General features: G+C 43.1%; 1 protein-coding gene across 5 annotated transcripts in view; it reads right to left on the bottom strand.

Moving 5' to 3' along the window:
• The window catches only part of ARHGEF7 (Rho guanine nucleotide exchange factor 7), a 115,928-nt gene that overhangs the window by 41,971 nt on the left and 55,508 nt on the right, over positions 1 to 18,449 (bottom strand). For all 5 annotated transcript variants that reach the window (XM_048495353.1, XM_048495352.1, XM_048495354.1 and 2 more), the window contains exons 10-15: positions 7,994 to 8,132; positions 6,252 to 6,311; positions 4,500 to 4,646; positions 3,947 to 4,033; positions 2,698 to 2,776; positions 824 to 963 (exon numbers count right to left, since the gene is read on the bottom strand). In XM_048495353.1, the coding sequence (XP_048351310.1) occupies positions 824 to 963; positions 2,698 to 2,776; positions 3,947 to 4,033; positions 4,500 to 4,646; positions 6,252 to 6,311; positions 7,994 to 8,132 (652 nt within the window). The remainder of the gene's footprint in view (positions 1 to 823; positions 964 to 2,697; positions 2,777 to 3,946; positions 4,034 to 4,499; positions 4,647 to 6,251; positions 6,312 to 7,993; positions 8,133 to 18,449) is intronic.

Consider the following 18,449-nt stretch of genomic DNA (forward strand, 5'->3'; position numbering starts at 1 on the left):
AAACAATGAGTTAAATAGGAAGCCAGTTCTTTATATCAGAACACTGTTTCAAAATTACTTACAGGATATACCCATCCTGTGAATTTTATTGACTCACTCAGTAATCCACCTTGAGTCCCAGTTGGAAATGTGGAATATAAATAATGTAATAAATAATATGCAATGCTTAAAAAAAAAATTAAGGCGGGCTCTCAGCAGCCCCACTGCTTCACCGTCACGTGTGATGCAAGCTGCATCCTCACTGGCCCAGAGCACCATGCTGGATCATACCATCCTGATCTGTAACTAGGGCTTATTTTATGAGTAGGGCTTATATTGTAAGCCTCCTCCAAAAATCTTGAAAAATCATGATAGGGCTTATTTTCAGGTTAGGGCTTATTTTTGGGGAAACATGGTACGTGGGACAGCCATTTCCTCAAATTTCTCCTTCTCACTGCAGTTCCCCCACCATTTGTCTCCCATGATGATCCTGAGAGTTCACTGACACCCCAACAACAACAACAACAATAACTCTGGACTGAAAGGAGTGGGACTTTCCTGCTTCCCCCTCTTGCTGCATCAAGAAGGGGAAACAGAAAAGTCCCACACTATTCAGTCCAGAGTTGATTGGGAACATGTTACTGTATTATGTGACAGTTCAGCTAATACTTCTGGTTGTTCACACACTACAATACAGACCTAAACAAGCCAGAATTCTTTTATAGTGCAATCAACAGGCAGCATGATACAATAGACTTATTTATAACATTGACAGCTGTTCACAGAACACAGAGAGACCATATTGTGCTTGTTTTAATCTGACTAAAGTCAGGTGGTCACATACCGTGTGAGATGGCACAGAATGAGGTTTAATAGTGGGAGTCCCAACCGTTGTTACTTTGGTTTGCTTCTGCAGATGGTCCACCCATTCATGTAGATCTTGTTGGTTATTACAGGATACTAATATTCGTTCAATCATATTTCCTATAGGCAAGCACAAAATCCAAAAGGAACGAGGAAAACATGGCTCTAGTTCAAGCTGTATTTTTAAGAATTCTCTTGAGAGCAGCATATAATATGTTAAAGCCATTCGTGACCTTTTGCTTCTAAACTGATCAGCATTCTACTTCAACTTTCTACTTCAAACCTGAACATCAGAATCTGGTCATAACAGTGAACGTCTGGTTAAGAATTGTGCTTTGGAGCTTTATTGCTACTTCGATTCCTCTATATCTTTCCACAGATGAGCAACATTTCCTTCTAGGCAACTGACAGAATCTATGGGAAGCCAACAAATTAAAATGCTCAAGATGCACAATCATGAGAGTTCCTTTCCCTACTGAGCACAACAATACCTACAAAATGACAGTCATGTTGCAGTACACTGCCATCACATATTAGAGCATAGGTATGAGTATACTACATCTGATGGCTGCTTGCCTCGTCAGCATATTTGAAAAGTGCAGTTGATGTAGCACACGGATCCCCAACATGGTACACTTGATGTAGGACAAGGGTCCCCAACAGGGGTGCCAAAGTGCATGCTAACACTTTTTCTGATATCCACTAAGTGCTTTTAAAAAGTAGGTGTGGCCATGTAGGGCTGCTGCCCAGAAAGGCTTCTGATTGGTCCCTGGAGGTCAGACTGGCTGTGCAATTTAAAATGAAGTCATTTCAGTGGAAGTTGGTACCATAGTGTCACTTCCATTTTCTCCCACACTTCTTTCCCAATGTATTTTTAAATTATCTCTTCTCCTGAGCACCTGGGCTTCCTCAATGTGTTTAGCTCTGCCTCCTGTGGCAGTCATTGTCCAGTTGCGCTCACCACCCTGAATGAGCGATTCCGCACTCACTAACTCAATCTAGGTTCGTCCCGCTGGGCTGAAATTGCCGACCTAGGTAAATTCCTCCATTACTCCGCACAGCAGCTGAGGTCGTCCTGCCGGAGCCAAGCTCAGAGGACAGGATCACCTCGGCACGTAATTCGCTCCTTGTTCCTGATAGGCTGCTGCATTGCTATGAGCAGCATGTAATCTGCCCTCCGTTTATGCGCATAGCCATCGCTTCTATACAGAAGCGGGGGGGGGGGGGAGGCCGCTTTTCGCCGGCGTGAGTCTCCCGTTCCGCGCGTGCCCAAGACATTCGTCTGTGATTGGCTGAACGGGTGTATCGAGGCGACGGAGATTCCCCACTTTACCAGCTTCAACCTGGGTTCACCGAAAAAACTGTACCTCCATGGTGGAGTCAGAAATTTAACGGCAGGACGGAGCAGAGCAGGAATGGACCTGCGTGGATCTCGCCGGATGTGGGGAGTACCTAGGTGGAACCTAGGTTGAGTTAGTGAGTGCAGAATCTCCCTGTGAGAATTCCAAGGTGGATCACAGGCTTAAAAATGGTTAGGGATCCCAGATGTAGAATGTACCTATCAAGCTTTAAGCTGGTGGTGTATGCTGATTAAAACCAGTGAAAATAATATACATATTCTGACAGTTTACTGGAACTTTTAAGAGTTTAGCTGCTGGGAGATGTTATTCAAAGCAAAGCACGGCATCCATATAAAAGTGACTAATACATAGAACGTGATATACATGATCACTTCAACTGGTTTGCTGCTTATTGTGACAATTCCTACAGGAGACTTGAAGCGCAGAGCAGATGCTCCTTGCTTGAAATATATGGGGATGTGCACAGAAAGACAGGAATGTAAGTGGGTATTACCTGATATTTCGAATGCATTTCTGTGATTTTCAGTGTCTTCTAGTTTTATGATGGTCATCCCCGTCAGTGGTAGTTTTCCCTGAAAACATATATATCAAGACATTATTCAGGCAAATTAAATACCACCCAAAAAACTAAAAGAAAAAAAAAGGATGGTTTCTGGCTTGGCATTTTTATGGATTTTAATCTGTGTAACTTAAAAAAAATGTGTATACTTCTCTTTCCTTTTATTTTTAAATACCAGGTCTCTTGTAGTTGTGAATTCTAACCTAATCTTATCCTACAATGTCTTAAAAGCCAAGGTGCTGTGCAGAATCTGAAAAATTGAATGGGATTGATTCATGTATATAATTCTGAATAGGTTATTTTACTCCCCTGGAGAGTGAAATATGGCTTGCAGCCAAAAACAACCCACAAGCCCTTTTCTTTCAATACAGGATGGAGTTTCAGTAATTCAAACCCATATTCAGAAACACTGAGAGACAAGATGGTGGCAGCCCAGAACAATTCAAAGGCAGGCATAAATGTAAGGCCTCTTAACCAAAGAGTAGGGAGAACAACCCTCTCTGTGAATAATTTTTTTACCTACCATTTCTTAGATCTCATCTGCACATGTGTGTTTTTGGATGGAGGTATTCCATTTGCTAAGCTCAGTACACCTGGGAAAACACCCTTGGCCAGGGCATTCGTAATTTTCCCAAATACGTCCCAATTAGTGGTTGCAAGTGTTCCCAAGCAATCCTTGGGTCTTCCCCATGTTTTCTTCCCCTCCCTATAACATCCAATTGCATCCCTATACTTGACATATGATTGGGTATCGTTCTTTAGAGGTTAGAAAAGGGGCTCTCTATGCCCAATTATGTACAAGCTAGCTGAGTTCCAGGAAGTTTGCATTTTAGCTTTAGGCTTCTTATTGGTTGTGCTGGGGCTATGCACTCTACGCTTAACAAACCTGCAAAACAAGGCACTTTCAATGGCATTTTAAGAGCAGCAATAACAGCTAACCACCAGCTTACACTCATTACCTATTTGACAGGGAAAAAAATAAAATCGCCATATGGCCCTTGGTGCTCAATATACCTTGCATCCTACTGATGCTACCTATGTTATGATCTGGACACACTTACATGCACAGTTGCCATCAGTGTTCAAAGAAAGCCTTTGCAGGATTTATTGGAACATCTCAACAGTGAAAGATAATTGAAAGGAAGCCACACAGACCCAAATTAAATTAAAAAAACCCTTTTACCTGATAGATAAACCCACTCATTCTAGGGCTGGCAGACAACATGAGCAAAGTGTTGGGAAACAGAAGAAGGTATCGTTCATTCTTTTCCTTATAAAAAAAGAGAAAATAATACAATGTAATTACACCGTGTGACAAAGCAAGTTAAAAATTCACAAGGCATATTGTGATCACAACACTCTCCCTTTCTTTTAACTCAGGCAATACTAAGCTATATTTCGGGCATTTGAAGCAGAATTATAAGGTTGGTAAGAACTCTATCCTAAAATACTTTATATGCCTGATAGAACAATAGAAATGGGGAAAGGGTTTGGGAAGATGCCCAATCACGTCCACATCATGCATAAGTTAACACTACACTGTACTTAAACTGTATTGTTTAAAAGCAGTTAGGAACAAATTTGCAAATGCTACTTTGGGAATTCTTTTAGAAGGTTTCACCCATCCCTAACAGTTCTCTTCCATAAACAAGATCCAAAAAGCAAAGAGCAGTCAACTGACATCAATGGGTTTAGACTGGAATATTGCACAACTGGAAAAAAACAGATGGTGTTACCTCACTACCAGCACACTGTATCATGACTTGTGACATATAAATAACAGTTCCAAGTGTTTTAATGTCCTCCCCTTCCCAGCAACGGATAGCTTCTGTTAGTATTTGGAGTTCAAGTTCCTTTCTTTTTCGCACTTCTTGACATTGTGCCTGTTGGACAAGGAAAAAATATCATCACACAATGCACAGACACAAGTGAAACAGTCAGAAAAAGAAGAGTCGTTTTTTATACTCCATTTTTCTCTACCTTTGTGACCTGAGAAAGAGACTGGATAGATCCTTTAAAAATCATTTTGTAAGGTGTGTCCTCTTGAAAATATGGATGAAATATAAAACAAGAATATATGCTGGCATGCCTATGTAGCCACTGTCGATAGAAGCATTTCAATTAAAAGATTATAGAAACAATGGGATATGGTTAAGATATAGAGACATAACAAAAAGAAGTAACGAAATGATTTTGAAAACAAGGGAACAAATAAATGAAAAGATAAAAGGTCATTGGTTTTTATATATGCAAGTAAGAAATAAATTTGTGACAGATAAAAGAAAATGGGGTTTTGCACAAGGCCAAACAGAATTCAATAAGTTTCTTTGGTCTAATGATGAGAAGTTGATAAAGAAAATGTATATGTATTTATTGACTTTCTAGACTGAGAAAGAAACAGTTAAGGAAGCAATGATAAAATAGGCACAAAGTATAGGAAGAACTATAACAACAGAAGAATGAGAAAAATCCTGGAAGAGTAACTAAATTTATACTGAATATGAATCTGAAAGAAAATTATTACGAAGTCTTTCATAGATAGTACTTAATGGCAGTGATAATCTCGAAGACGTGCTCAAATAGCTCCCCAAATTGCTGGAAATGCAAAAAAAATTGGTTTGTATTTCCATTATAATAAAAAGGTCCAAAAGTTCTGGCAAATAGTACATAGTATTATTCAAAAAAAATTAAAGATAAAATCTGATTTAAATCCTGAAATGTATCTGTTCGGAATATTTGGTATTGAGGTGTTAAATAAGGATGATAGCTTGTTTTTCTATATACTTGCAGCAGTGTGACTTAACTGAAAAACTGGAAATGACTGAAGGTTCTGACTGAGGAGGAGCGATTGAATAAAGTCTGGGAATTTGCAGAATTAGATAAGCTAACTAAAATGTTGAAAGAATTAACAGTAGAAAAATTTGAAAAAATATGGTCTCCATAGTTAAAATTTGTGAAAGAGCAATATGGCTCAGATTTACTCTCAGAAGTTTTAGAATGAAGAGATGAATAATTCAAGAGACTATTGTATTAGTTCCGTTTGCTTTCAGTTCTTTTTTTGTATTTCTGATTACATATATTAGTTAAAGAGATGGAACATAAGATAGCTATTTCTTGGATAGATGTGGAGATGATCGGAATTGATACTGAATGACTGTATTTCTTTGTTGTTATTCTTCTTGTACACTATTATATTTTTTACTGAGAATTAATAAAATCTGTTTTAAAAGAGAGCATTTTTTACTTCAGTACATGCTAAGCCCAAATATTTTTAAAATCTGAGCTCTGTTCACAATTAGAACAGTGCTAGCCCCTTCCAACACTGTTATTATACCGCTCTGTTTCCCACTGAAACTTTCCTGGCAGTGGTGGTAAAATAAATAACCTATACAACTAGCTAAATACTGGTGTCTTGACTTTGGAAGTGTAATTTTGTATGTTAACACCATACCCTCTCTGGAATGTGATAAGTCTTTTAAATTACTTACAGAAAGATTTTTGAAGGCTGTCATAGACTTCTGAATGTCAGGTCGATCTGGATGGTAATCCTAAAAAAATAAAACAAATGAAAGTTAGTTTTGCAATTCCTGTTGATGGCAGTATGAAAGTATTTTCTTCTATTTTCCATTTCAATTCTCCTTCTGTATCCTCCTCTGTTTGATCACAATGGTGCAACACTAAAAAGAGTGTAGTACTAATATTATGAATTCAAAAGACATATTTAGCCATATGAAGCTGCTTTTTACTGAGTGAGATCATTGGTTCACCTTGTCCAGCACTGATTCATTTGTCTGGGTCTCAGGAAGATACAGGTCTTTGCCAAGATTGCTATCTAAGATTGTTCTACTAGAGATGCCAGTGTGGCAATCTGTAACGTACTGCATGATAAACATGCGCTACACCACTGAACCACAAATGCTACACTGAAATTAGACTCTATCAAGAACACCAATTTTAAAAGCTAGGACACATTTTTCACAGTGATTCTGCTTTAAACAATAATCAAATAAACGTGGTAAGCCAGGGAACATTTTTAAAAGACTCTGTTCCCACAAATTCCTCTCTCTTGACAAGTGCAAATTTATGAACATTTCTTCAGCCACTGCTGTGCAGCACACAATTTCCTAATACAAAATTTAAAACTCTAAAACTGACAATGTTAACAAAAATGGAAATCTCAGCAGGAATTCCATCCCAGCTCCAAAGCTACTGAAATGTAACACTTGAAACTGAGAATAACACTACACATTAGGATTTAAAAATAAAACCATGATTTTACCCCAGCTGTACATCATCAAGCATTGTTAAACTAAATGTATTATATTTTGTTAGCAAGGACCAGGTCTACAAGTCAGGCAAATGATCCCTTCTACAAACAAATTCGAAGGTGCTTACACAAAATTCAGTGAAATGTCGGTCCAAAAATACCAAAATGCCTTGTGGGAAACTGTGCCCAAATGACAAGGGGGGGGGATCAACTGGCTGTTGTGGATTTTCTGGGCTGTGTGGCCGTGGTCTGGTAGTTTTTGCTCCTAGCGTTTCACTAGGCTGGCATCTTCAGAGGCATGTCAAAGCAAGATGTGTTTCTCTCTGGGACACCCCATCTTACCATGACATGCCTTTGAAGATACCAGTCATAGATGCAGGTGAAACACTAGGTGCAAAAACTACCAGACCACAGTCACACAGTCCAAAAAACCCACAACAGCCAGCTGATTCTAGCCAAGAAAGCCTTCAACAATATAAAAATAAAATCATGCTCCAAAAACTTATTTTGTGCTACATTAGCGGCAACTTAACATTCTGAACCAGAGGGAAAAGCTATGAGAAGTGAATACGCAACTGAGACTTCTTGTCATCCTCTTTCCAACCTAGGTGTGCATTTCTCAAACAGCGTAAACAGTACCTACAGCAGGTATACCTCCTGCTATGGAAAATCTAATGGTGATTCCCCAAGACTTCAAATAAGGTGCACCAACATTATTTAATATTAACTGCATGATCAGGTTAGGTTGGAACAACCACAAGTGCAGGAAAAGAGCCTATTATTTGTCTGAGAACAATCTCAAAAACTTATTGGACTCAATCTTTCCAGACTATTACTTCTGTTACACCAGAAGAATGAGAGAAAAGTCGTGTAGTTTGGGACCCATCATCCTTGAAATGTACCTTTATGATAATTGCTGCCAAATCATCATTAAGCTGGAACATAAATGCTGCTAAGATATACCTCCATGTGTCTTTCAAGCTCTTTGAGTAAGGTGGGATATTTATCCAGGCGCATAAAGGGTTTGCTGAGGCCCGTGGTCAGTACAAGAATCCCAGGACTGTTGGCTCCTTTCATCTCCATGAATTCTCCTAGCTCTTCACTGTATGTATAAAAAAAATTGACACAAAGAACTAATCAGCACAATAAGAGCAAAACAACCTCTCATTCTTCAGCAATAAACAGCTGGATTCCCTTTCATACCTCAAAAGGGCAAACACCGGCAAATCAATTAAAAGACCTATTTTTAAGTAAATGCTGTTTACGATAAAGAAGATTTTCTAACTAAATCTTAATAGAAAAAAAGTAATGTTAAATTAGAACCAATACCAGAATAATTTTTGTTTGTTTTGTATTTTGTGGTCTCCATAGAGTTTTCAAGGGAAGGAATATTGAGGGGTAGTTTGTCATTGCCTGCCTCTAGATAGCTAACCAGGGTTTCCTTGTTGGGTCTCCCATCCAAATACTAACCAGGGCTGACCCTGCTTAGCTTCCAAGATCTGACAAGATCAAGCTAGGCCTGGGTCTCTTCTGGCCAGGGGAGACCCAGATTATGGCTTTAAAAAAATAAGTTATTTCATGGCATTTTAATCAACGAACATATTATTAAAATTCTTAATAGGAGATAAAATGAACTATTTGCTCACACAGAAGTTTACTCAAAACTTTGTTCCAGGAAGCCTATTCTCAAAAAAGTCTGCAAATGATAACCATTTTAGAGAATGATTTTGACGAAACAGATTACCATTTGCCACAGTCTCCCCCACCCACCCTCCGCATCCTCATTCTGAATATTAAGCCGCATCAGTGAGATTTCTGAACCCTTGCAAGGAAAAACACAAAGTCATTTTTTCAGAAGCCTCATAAAGCTTTGCTTGTCTAGTTTCGTATCTCCCACAACAATTTTGTCCGCCCTAGCAAAAAACAAATAAGCAAACATTTCCAGTTGTTCCTTTCTCAGCTTTTCAGCACTAGTGTATAACATTCCTTTAATAGAAATCTCATATATATATATATATATATACACACACACACACACACACACACACACACACACACACACACACACACACTCTCTCTCTCTCTCTCTCTCTCAATGTGCTTTTCACCACAATGATGACATGTTGTAAATAACAGTTACATAAATGAATACCATCAAACAACTCCTAGCTAATACAGGGGGGCACAAACAGTTCCCTCTCCAACCAAAGGTAAGAATGGCAGCTTTCATGCAGGCAATCTGTTTTATAATTTTACACAATGTGTAATAAACACTGGATCCCAAGGGGCTCTACTGCCAGCGCAACAGTACAGCAGCTGGTGAAGGAAAATGGGCACGGTTTTTGCCAACTCCCCCCACCTACTTCAGATTTCCACTCCCCCCCCTCCCATGCTATTCACTGAGGGTCCCCTGTCCTACAGGAACAGAATTTCAGGAGGCTCTGCGAGCTACAACAGGAAGAGGGAAGCTTCACTTCACTGCAGTGATTTCAATCTACCCTGCGCAATCTATTAGACTACTGCAATACATTCCACTTAGGGCTGCCATTGAAGACTGTCTGGAAGTTACAACTGGTTCAGAATACTGGAGCCAGAGTGTTGACTAGAGTGGGTTGGTATCACTCCAGTCTTGTTCCATTTTTTTCTCTCATCATTAAGCTCACATGACCAAAAGTCTTGAACCCAAAACCAATAAATTACAATAGGTCAAAAACCAACCAAACCAATATAACATAACAGTACAAGAAAAAACAAGGTTTCAAGTCAGAAAAATGCATACATCTCATTTCACTGACACTGGTTTCCAATTTGCTTCCAGGCTCCATTCAAAGTGCTGGTATTGAGAACATTTCTATAGACAGAACATGCTAACAAAGTGTGACTACTTCCAAAATAATGCAGAAAATAGAACTTTTTAAAGTACTTGGGTCATAAAGTATTTTGGTTATTGATAAAATGTACTACTTGAAGCTAGTGAACTCTGAAAACAGTGTATCATCCTAATTTATTTTCTTAGCATCTATAAAATCAGTGCAGTTAGTTCAAGATCACAGCTGTTTTTACAAAGACAATAGCCCTTTATAACATGCAATTTTGTCTAAACGCTGCAAAATACTGCACAGTGAATCCCCTCTGTATTTAACAAAATGGTACTGAGGAAGGAAACAAATGAGATATACAAAAGACAATCACTCATCTAAGAAACAACAGCAAAGCCTCTAGAATAACAAAACTGTGTTATGACTAAAACCCTAACTTATTATTTATTCAAAACAAATGAGCTACACAGAATAAACAAGCAGAAAGTACACTGTTCTAATACCTCCATACTTTTACGGAGTTGCTACATGAATTTTTCAAATCACTACTATAAAGACAGCCCTAATAATTTACCAATATAAAGATTTGTGGCTTAGAGGAAAAACTGGTGCAGAGTCCGTGCATATTAAAATATAGGTCACAACTTGCCTCTGCGATTGAATGCATTAAACTGTGAAACTGGGAAGAACGGGTTAACCGCCTACTATCACTTGAACATAAGAAAGAGAAAGCCTACAAATGCCCCAAATGGAAAATAAACAAGTGAAGAACATTTAAATCTCCAACTTACACTTCCAATTCCTGTCTATAATAGACAGAACATGAACTCTCACTGCTGAAAGGTCTAAAGATGTCACACAGACAGTGCATGCTGAAAGCCCTCTCGCGAACACCCTCGCCTCAGTTAATAAGCTTCTGTGCTGCATTTCGAGATAGAAAGGCTTATTCTTGGGCCGTTGCTTCAAGTATGACATCACCCTCTATGTTAGCAGCCTCTGGGAAACAAAGTGGAGGAGGAGGAGGGACAAAAGGTTCTCTGACTCAGATGCTTATCTGTATTCCATGCTCCAGTTATCTCCCATAAATGTGTGCGCTTGAGCCTCGTGTCTTGAAATACCGTGTTATTAAAAACCTATGAATGCAATAATTAGTCTCGAACTGAGACCTAGCCGTAACACCTAGCATTATGCAAACTGTTTGGTGGATTTAAATTTGCTCGAATTTATAGATACAATTGCTCATTTGAAGCATGCGGCTTAAATTATAACTTTTTTTAAAAAATGACTCATATTTTATCTTAAAAGAATTAGTCTTACATTGAGAAATATATTGCATTTCTCCCCATAGGAAATTGCTACTGAATCAGACTTACTGACCTTCAGAGCTTAACTGTACATTAGAAGAGATTATGCGTTTTAAGCTAACATTAAGTGGTGGCAGAAAAGCTGTTTTTAGCATAGCAGATCTTTGGCAGAAGAAAATTAATGTTCTTAGAAATGGTTCAGTCTGCAGAACTGCACACTCCTTCCCGCACGCTTGTCTCATTCAGGCACATGCGCTCCCATTCTCAACATTTGTAGAGAATGATGACACTAATGTGATCACTTCATTTATACCCTCCCCCCCTTCTCAATGGGGATTCAAAGAGACTGGCTTCATTCTCCTCTCCTTGCCAGTGTGGTGTAGTGGTTAAGAGCAGGTGGACTCTAATCTGGTTTGATTCCCCACTCTTCCATATGAGCTGGAGACTCTTACCAAGCAAAGTAGATTTGTTTCCCCACTCCTACACTTCTGCTGGGTGACCTTGGGCTAATCACAGTTCTCTCAGAACTCTGTCAGCCCCACCTACTTCCCAAGGTGTCTGTTGTGGGGAGAGGAAAAGGAGTTTATAAGCTGCCCTGAGTCTCCTCTCAGGAGAGAATGGAGGGGTATAAATCCAAACTCTTATCTTTGTTTTTATCCTCCCAACAATCCTGTGAGGTAGGTTAAGTTGAATGTGTGTGACTGACCCAAGGTCATCCAGCAAGATTCCATAACAAAGAGGAGATTCAAACCTGCGTCTTCCAGATCCTAGTCCCAGCACTCTCACCAAACCATCATGCTGGGTCTTTACTATACCCATTAATAACTATGGCTTGCAGCTACCCCTGTTTCTCCAAAAAATAAAGACATCCCTGAGAATAAAGGCGCATTAGTATTAGAGGTTTTGCTGAAGTGCTAAATATAAAACATCCCCTGAAAGTAAGACGTAGCAAAGTTTTTGTTGGGAACCATGCCCATCGAACAGAACACCAGAGCATGTAGCTGTGGAGTGGAAAAATAAGACATCCCCTGAAAATAAGACATAGTGCATCTTTGGGAACAAAAATTAATATAAGACACTGTCTTATATTACGCGGTAGTACTGACCAGGCTGTGGTCTGTGCCCCCCTCCCCTCTTTCAATTTTTTTAAGTGTGTATAGAGGAGGTGTAGACACAAGCATACTAAACTTGTTTCCCCATGACTGCTAGCTCATGCGTGCACAGGCCCCATCCCTGCGATTGGGAACATCAGAAAAAGCAGAATTCCTGACCCCATGGACAGTTTGTATACTTCTTGCATGCATAGACATCATATTCATGCATAACTGCTCAAACACAGGAGGCCAGTGTGCCCATATATACACTTTATCTAAGAAATACGCAAGAGCTTTAAAAAAGAACACACACCCAAGCGGCAAGGTCATTTTAGGAGAAGAATTCCCACCGGTCTCCCACAAGGAATGGAATCTCTCTTCCATGACTGCATGCATGAAATCCATGCATGTTCTCTGGAATGCTAAGTTTTATGCAGTTTTACTTCAAAGTCACATGATTAACTGACTTACCATTGCTTTGAATCAGGTGAAAGCCCTACAGAATGCATATCAAAGAAATGCCAATATCCTCTTGCAGGCTTAAAATTATCCAGTTATAATCACTGGATAAATTAAATCCCTCTACTAGGCTAGAAGTCTGCAGAACACAGTTGTATGATTGAAAACTGATACTATGAAATGTTAAGCTGGTCAATGTGATATATTTATTCAAAGGGGAATATGATGGTGCTGATTTCTACAACCGATAATGCTCGAAGCATAATTTGATTCATCCAGTACTACAAATGGGGTAACTGGACATACATACCACACCCATTCAGTATGGCTAAATAAAACTTGGAACCATAAACCATGGGAACACTGCAGACCTAAGCTATTCAAATACTGCATCATCTTTTGAAACCCTATTAGGAAGTTTGTGCTTTTTTCACGATTCCGACACCAGAACAGAACAGAGTTCTTACTCTCTTGTCCCTCAACACACACTTCTAAAAGATTATAAAATTTGTGCGGTGAGAGTCAGTGAAAGCTAGAAAATTTCACCAGGAATTAACATTAGATCCAGACTGTCCAAAGTTACTTTGTTTTAAAGCACAACATTCTACTGTTCATGTACACAATAAAAACTTGTATGAGAGACAATGATAATTCATGATGGAAATATGTCATCAGAACATAAAATTCTTGTTTTGATCGAAAAAAACAAAACATAAACAGTTATTTTCACAAGCTGCACCCCAAAAAAGTGTCATGGCTATAACAACACCATGCATAATTTCAGTTAATTTATGCATATGAAATTATTAGTTCAGAACCAACACAGGTCCATGTGTTCCAGGGGGCTTTGGCCTTCTGTTTCTTTATCGGGTGTCCCTCAAAACGCAAGGCGAATTCCTTGTATATCAAAGGGACTCAGACAAGATAGCTGGTGATACAGGACATAGCCCTTCATAGGTCCACTGGATTTATTTAAGATAAAGAATGGCTTAAAAAGCTATAATTCCACAGCAAGAATAATGAAAAGAGGAAAACAACAACAAATACTTACTGCAATCACAAAACATTTTATGTATTAACACATTTATATCTCACCTTTCCTCTTGGTTTAAGGTAGCTTACAATAATAACTAAAAACATTTTTTAGTTCAGAAGTGTACAAGGCTGGGCAAAATAAACATTTGCAATGTGTAGTGGACCCACGCGGTCAGCGTAAGAACGAGACGAGACGCGGAGATAACATCTGGTGGAGATCGCCAGCAGCGGGAGACCGGAGGTCCGTGTTCCTAGCGAGTCTCCCGTCTGCCGGTTCCTGGCACCTTTTATTGTTACTCTATACGAGTGTAGGAAGGGAGGACCCGAGTTTCGGAGAACGCGAGGCCCGGGAGAGGTGGGGAGAGATCATCATGTGATGCATGATCTCATCTGGCTTCGTCGCGGAGAGGCGTCGCACTGGCGTCTGAGCCTAATCCTCACCACCAGGGGGGGCAGGATCATTGTCCTGCGCCGGTGATTGAGCCAGACCAGTTCATGACCAGTGACTCATGGGGGGGGATGAGGAGTGGGGGGGTCGCGATGTCGACGAAGCAAGGCCGCAGGTCCGTTAGCGATCCCAGCGATTCTACCACGGCGCTGCTGGGTTGACAGTGCACTACTACATCTCCTCCTTTTTTACATTTTTAGAAAAGGGGGGGCCGAAATGCTAAGGAGGCGATTTAAAGGGGCGCTTGTCTCCTCCGCCGTTTGGTCAAGCTGACCAAGCTGCTTGTGTAACATTAGAACTTGGCTGGGGTAAGGGGAAATTCGAGGGGCTTCTTACATACGTTACAGGCAATAGTAGATACGCATTGAGCGAAACAAGATCCGATAGCGAGGCACACAATTAGAAGCCAATACAGAGCTGTACAATAGCACTCAACCATCCTCCCGGCAGCCAGCTCCAGGAGGGCTGACCACCAATGGGGAGCAAAACATCATACTTCAGATTAGATACAACTTCTTGCAGCTCACGCACTTTTCATGTGAATCAACTGGGAATTATCAGAAAGATTAAAACAACACATATTATGTACATTCTCACAACCTTGGTGATGTAACAACAACAAGTAATCCAATAAGCTGACACGATTGTCTAGGGTTTAAACGGCGAAGTTCCTGCTGCTTTCGGAGGCCAGGCAGAATCCAAATGGAGGTAGAGTTGATGGACTTACGCAGGAGCACAGGCCAGCCGACCAGATAGTCTTAGCATTGTAAGAAGCGAGTCCGGGGACTCCCACTAGGGAAGTTCGCGAGGGCGAACTCCAGCCCGGAGAGAGGCGACGATAAACCGACAGGAAAGTCCGAAAAGGCAGAGCGGAAGGCGGCGGCGGCGTCCGAGCTCCCGAGGTGGAGCCTGAGGTAGAGACGATGGTGAAGGCGACTGAGGCAACAAAGAGTTCCGGCAGAGAGTCGGTGAGGATATAATTAAGCGTTCTCCCGCGGGTCCAGAACCAGCCCCTGGGGGAGCAGGATGTTTCCGAACATGGGGGGTATGTCCTCCGTGTTAAATTACAGTTCCAACTGGCAGACGATGGAATGGAGCGAATTCGGTTTAACAGCTGCGCCCGGTGATCACGGCATGAGTGTTAGAGTCGTCAGTTAGCAGTCTTGGTGACAAGGGAAAGCCAGCGAGGGTTTGAACTGACGGGTCCCCAGTCGGCATCATAGAGTACCTGATGGATGAGGCATTCATGAAGGGGCTTAGCCCAGACTCAGCTAGGAAGTCTCGAGTAGCACTTTGCAGGCGAGGAGCAGGCAGGAGCTTAGCAGGCTCCCGACTCCTAGGTACTGGCCCAGGCAGAAAGATGAAGACGTTGGCAGCGGCAGCAAACTGCTCCCAGATGTTGGTCTGGTGGAAGCTTCGTCAGGGGCAGGCCGGTCGCCGCCGGCAGGAGGCAACAGAGCGAACAAGGATGACAACGCCGAGTTAGCGGTGATGATCGCGGCCTGGTAAGGTTCGAGGTGTCTCGGGGTGAAGTCTTGCTGGCGCAGCAGCTCTAGGAGCTTAGCTGGTGAGTGCGCCTTAGTGGCGTCTCCCCAGATCATTCGGGTCTTTGGGCATTAAGCGGCCAGCGTTCCTGTTGAAGATCGCTGGGCCCGGGATCCTCTAGGGATATCGCGTTCCATCTCCGGGATAGGGTTGGTTTTATCAGCCATTCCATGGGTTGTACTAATGTCATGGCGAATCGGAGTCCACAGGAACCTGTAGGAAGAGGGACTACCTTTTCCCCAGGTTGTTCTGCGGGGGGGGGCGAGGTCCATAATTTCAGTTCGGCGGATGGCGGGAGATCAGGATCGAGTTTAGTGTTTAGAATTTAATCCTCCTGGGGGCCGCCTACTCCTCTTTCTTTAGTTGTTTGACAGGGAGGGCAGGAGGTAGGCGACCCTGGTGGGGATTAGCTTCAAGAAGCGTCATCAGAGTGCGTCAAAGGCGAGGGTCCGAGCCTCGAGGAGGGAACAGAAGGCCCGAGTCCTGAGGGGATTGTGGGTATCTGCATGCTTAATCAACTTAACACAGGGCTTTGGAAGCACCTTTTGGGGGGATGGGTGCATCCGGTGAAACAATCAGGCAATTAGAGGCCCAGTTCCTCGCACACACAAAAGGAAAAGAGGGGTTCTTTGCAAGGGAGAACGCTTACCGTGATATGATTGGCTAATGCAGGAAGCTGGATGCGTGCTAAAAATTTTGACGGAATTATCTTGAGGAATTGCCGCCCGCCCGAAACCGCTCCTTAAAGAGGCGATAGCGCCAGCGCTTGCGCCAGGCGCTGGGCAAGCACCTACACCACCCAAATCATGAGTGGATCTGTGTTTTGCAGCAACCCCTTAAAGTTGGGGCCTGTCCACAGCAGTGCGCTGCGGTACCAGGGCCAGACTGGAACTGTCCAGGGAGGAGCTAGTCAGCCAATTGGCCCTCCCGCCCCTGCTGGTCGAAAAAAAACAGAGAAAAGCGGAGGGAGGAGGGAAACAGTTCCGCTACGAGGAGATAGAGAATGAACTTCTGAAGTCACCGGGTTGGGATCAATGATCTGTGATGGCCTTACCCGTCCCAGACCAAAGAAGTGGACGACCTGACTCATGAGGTCCCTTCCCCAGAGATTGGCATTGGATGTCTAAGGCGATGGGGCGGACTGTGAAGCTGCCTTCGAGCCCTGAACGGCTATTGACCGTGTGAGGGCGGATGCTCCATCATGATTTGTCTCCCCACCCCCCAGATGTGCGGGCAAGCCTCCGGTGGCCACTGGTCAGACCACTTTCGGCTGCTCTGATAGCGGTAACATCAGCGCCCGGTGTCCACCAGGCCGCTTGAAGACTTACATCCTTCTAAACCAGGTATGGCGGGGAAGGCTCCCGATAAAGCGGCGTCATCCACCGCTCGCGGCGGTGGTGTAAAATGCGCCATGTTGGCTGCGCTGGGGCTCGTAGCTATTGGAGTCGACGGCGAGGCTGCGCGTAGAGACAAGAAGAATCAGCTGAAGCAGCTGGCTCCGGCAGTAACTCCTGTGGGATGTTGCATCCGAACTTGGAGATGGATAGGTCCTTAGTGCGTGGAGTCGATCCACTCGGGGGACGATGAACAGTCCCTGTTCATGGCGAAGGCGCAGCAGCACCAGCCCAATAGTCCCGGCCAGGGATGAACTCGTCGATACTAGGTTGGGGCGACAAGAACCTGCGTGGGGGAACTTAAAGGAGATAGGCTGGAGTGCATCTTGGCGAGATGCCGCGAGAGGCGGTTTTGGCAGGGGAGCCTTGGTGTTTGGGTCTGCTCTGGTACTCTCCTCCTTGGTCCTGGGCTGGGGAGGCAGCCGGTGAGGAGTTTCCGGACGGGCGGTCGTTTCTCCAGTGGAAACGCTGGCAACGTGGGCACCGGGTTTTGGGTGGCCTTCTCCTCCTGGGGGAGGACCCTCCTCCATCGGGGTTGTAGGCCCCACCGGGCTACCTACACTCCCGCCGGAAGTGTCCGGATCTGCCGCAGTTAAAGCAGTCATCCTGGGACTGCCTCCCGCCGGTGGAGAGTGCTGCGGCCGAGGAGGCTAGCTTGGTGGGCCCAGGATCCGATGTCCTGGCGAAGCTATACCGGCATGTCGGCCAGTTCAGGATTTTACCCAGGTACGTGATTGCCCTGCGGCACTCCGTGGGAAGCGTTCTCCGCTGCGAGAAGCATGAGGGGAGCTTCGTTTTGGGCATACCAGCTATCTCTTGAGCGCTTCCTGGAGCCTGTTCACAAACTTCGGCATAGAGGCTCTTGGGGCTTTTGCGGGATGGAGGAGAAACTCTGGGTTAGCTGGCCGGCGTTGCAGGGATAACAAATGCGCTTATAAGAAGAGCACTCAGGAAGGCGACCGTAAAGAGGTGGCCTCAGGGCAGGACAATCTGATCGTTAGAGGTTGGCGAAAGCATGGAAGCCATAAAAGCTCTTGCTTGGTGGTTGTAGAAAGAAACGCCGCCAGAGATAACTGCTCTGTTTGAAAGCACTGCTGGCGGGAACTCACTTTCCCAGAACCACAAATTGTGCAGGGCTCAGGAGCATCACCGAAGGTGGTCTTTCCAGTGCGTCTGGAACCATTAGGTGGTTCCTTGCGATGGCCTCCAGCATGCCTCTCACGTAGGGGCTGAGTCACTCCCTCGTCCGCGCATTGCTTCTTGCGGAGCTCCAGTGAGGATGTTATAGCTTAAAGGGGCGGTTTTCGACAACCCGCTGAAT

The sequence above is a fragment of the Sphaerodactylus townsendi genome, linkage group LG04, assembly GCF_021028975.2.
Source record: "Sphaerodactylus townsendi isolate TG3544 linkage group LG04, MPM_Stown_v2.3, whole genome shotgun sequence".
Lineage (NCBI taxonomy): Eukaryota > Metazoa > Chordata > Lepidosauria > Squamata > Sphaerodactylidae > Sphaerodactylus > Sphaerodactylus townsendi.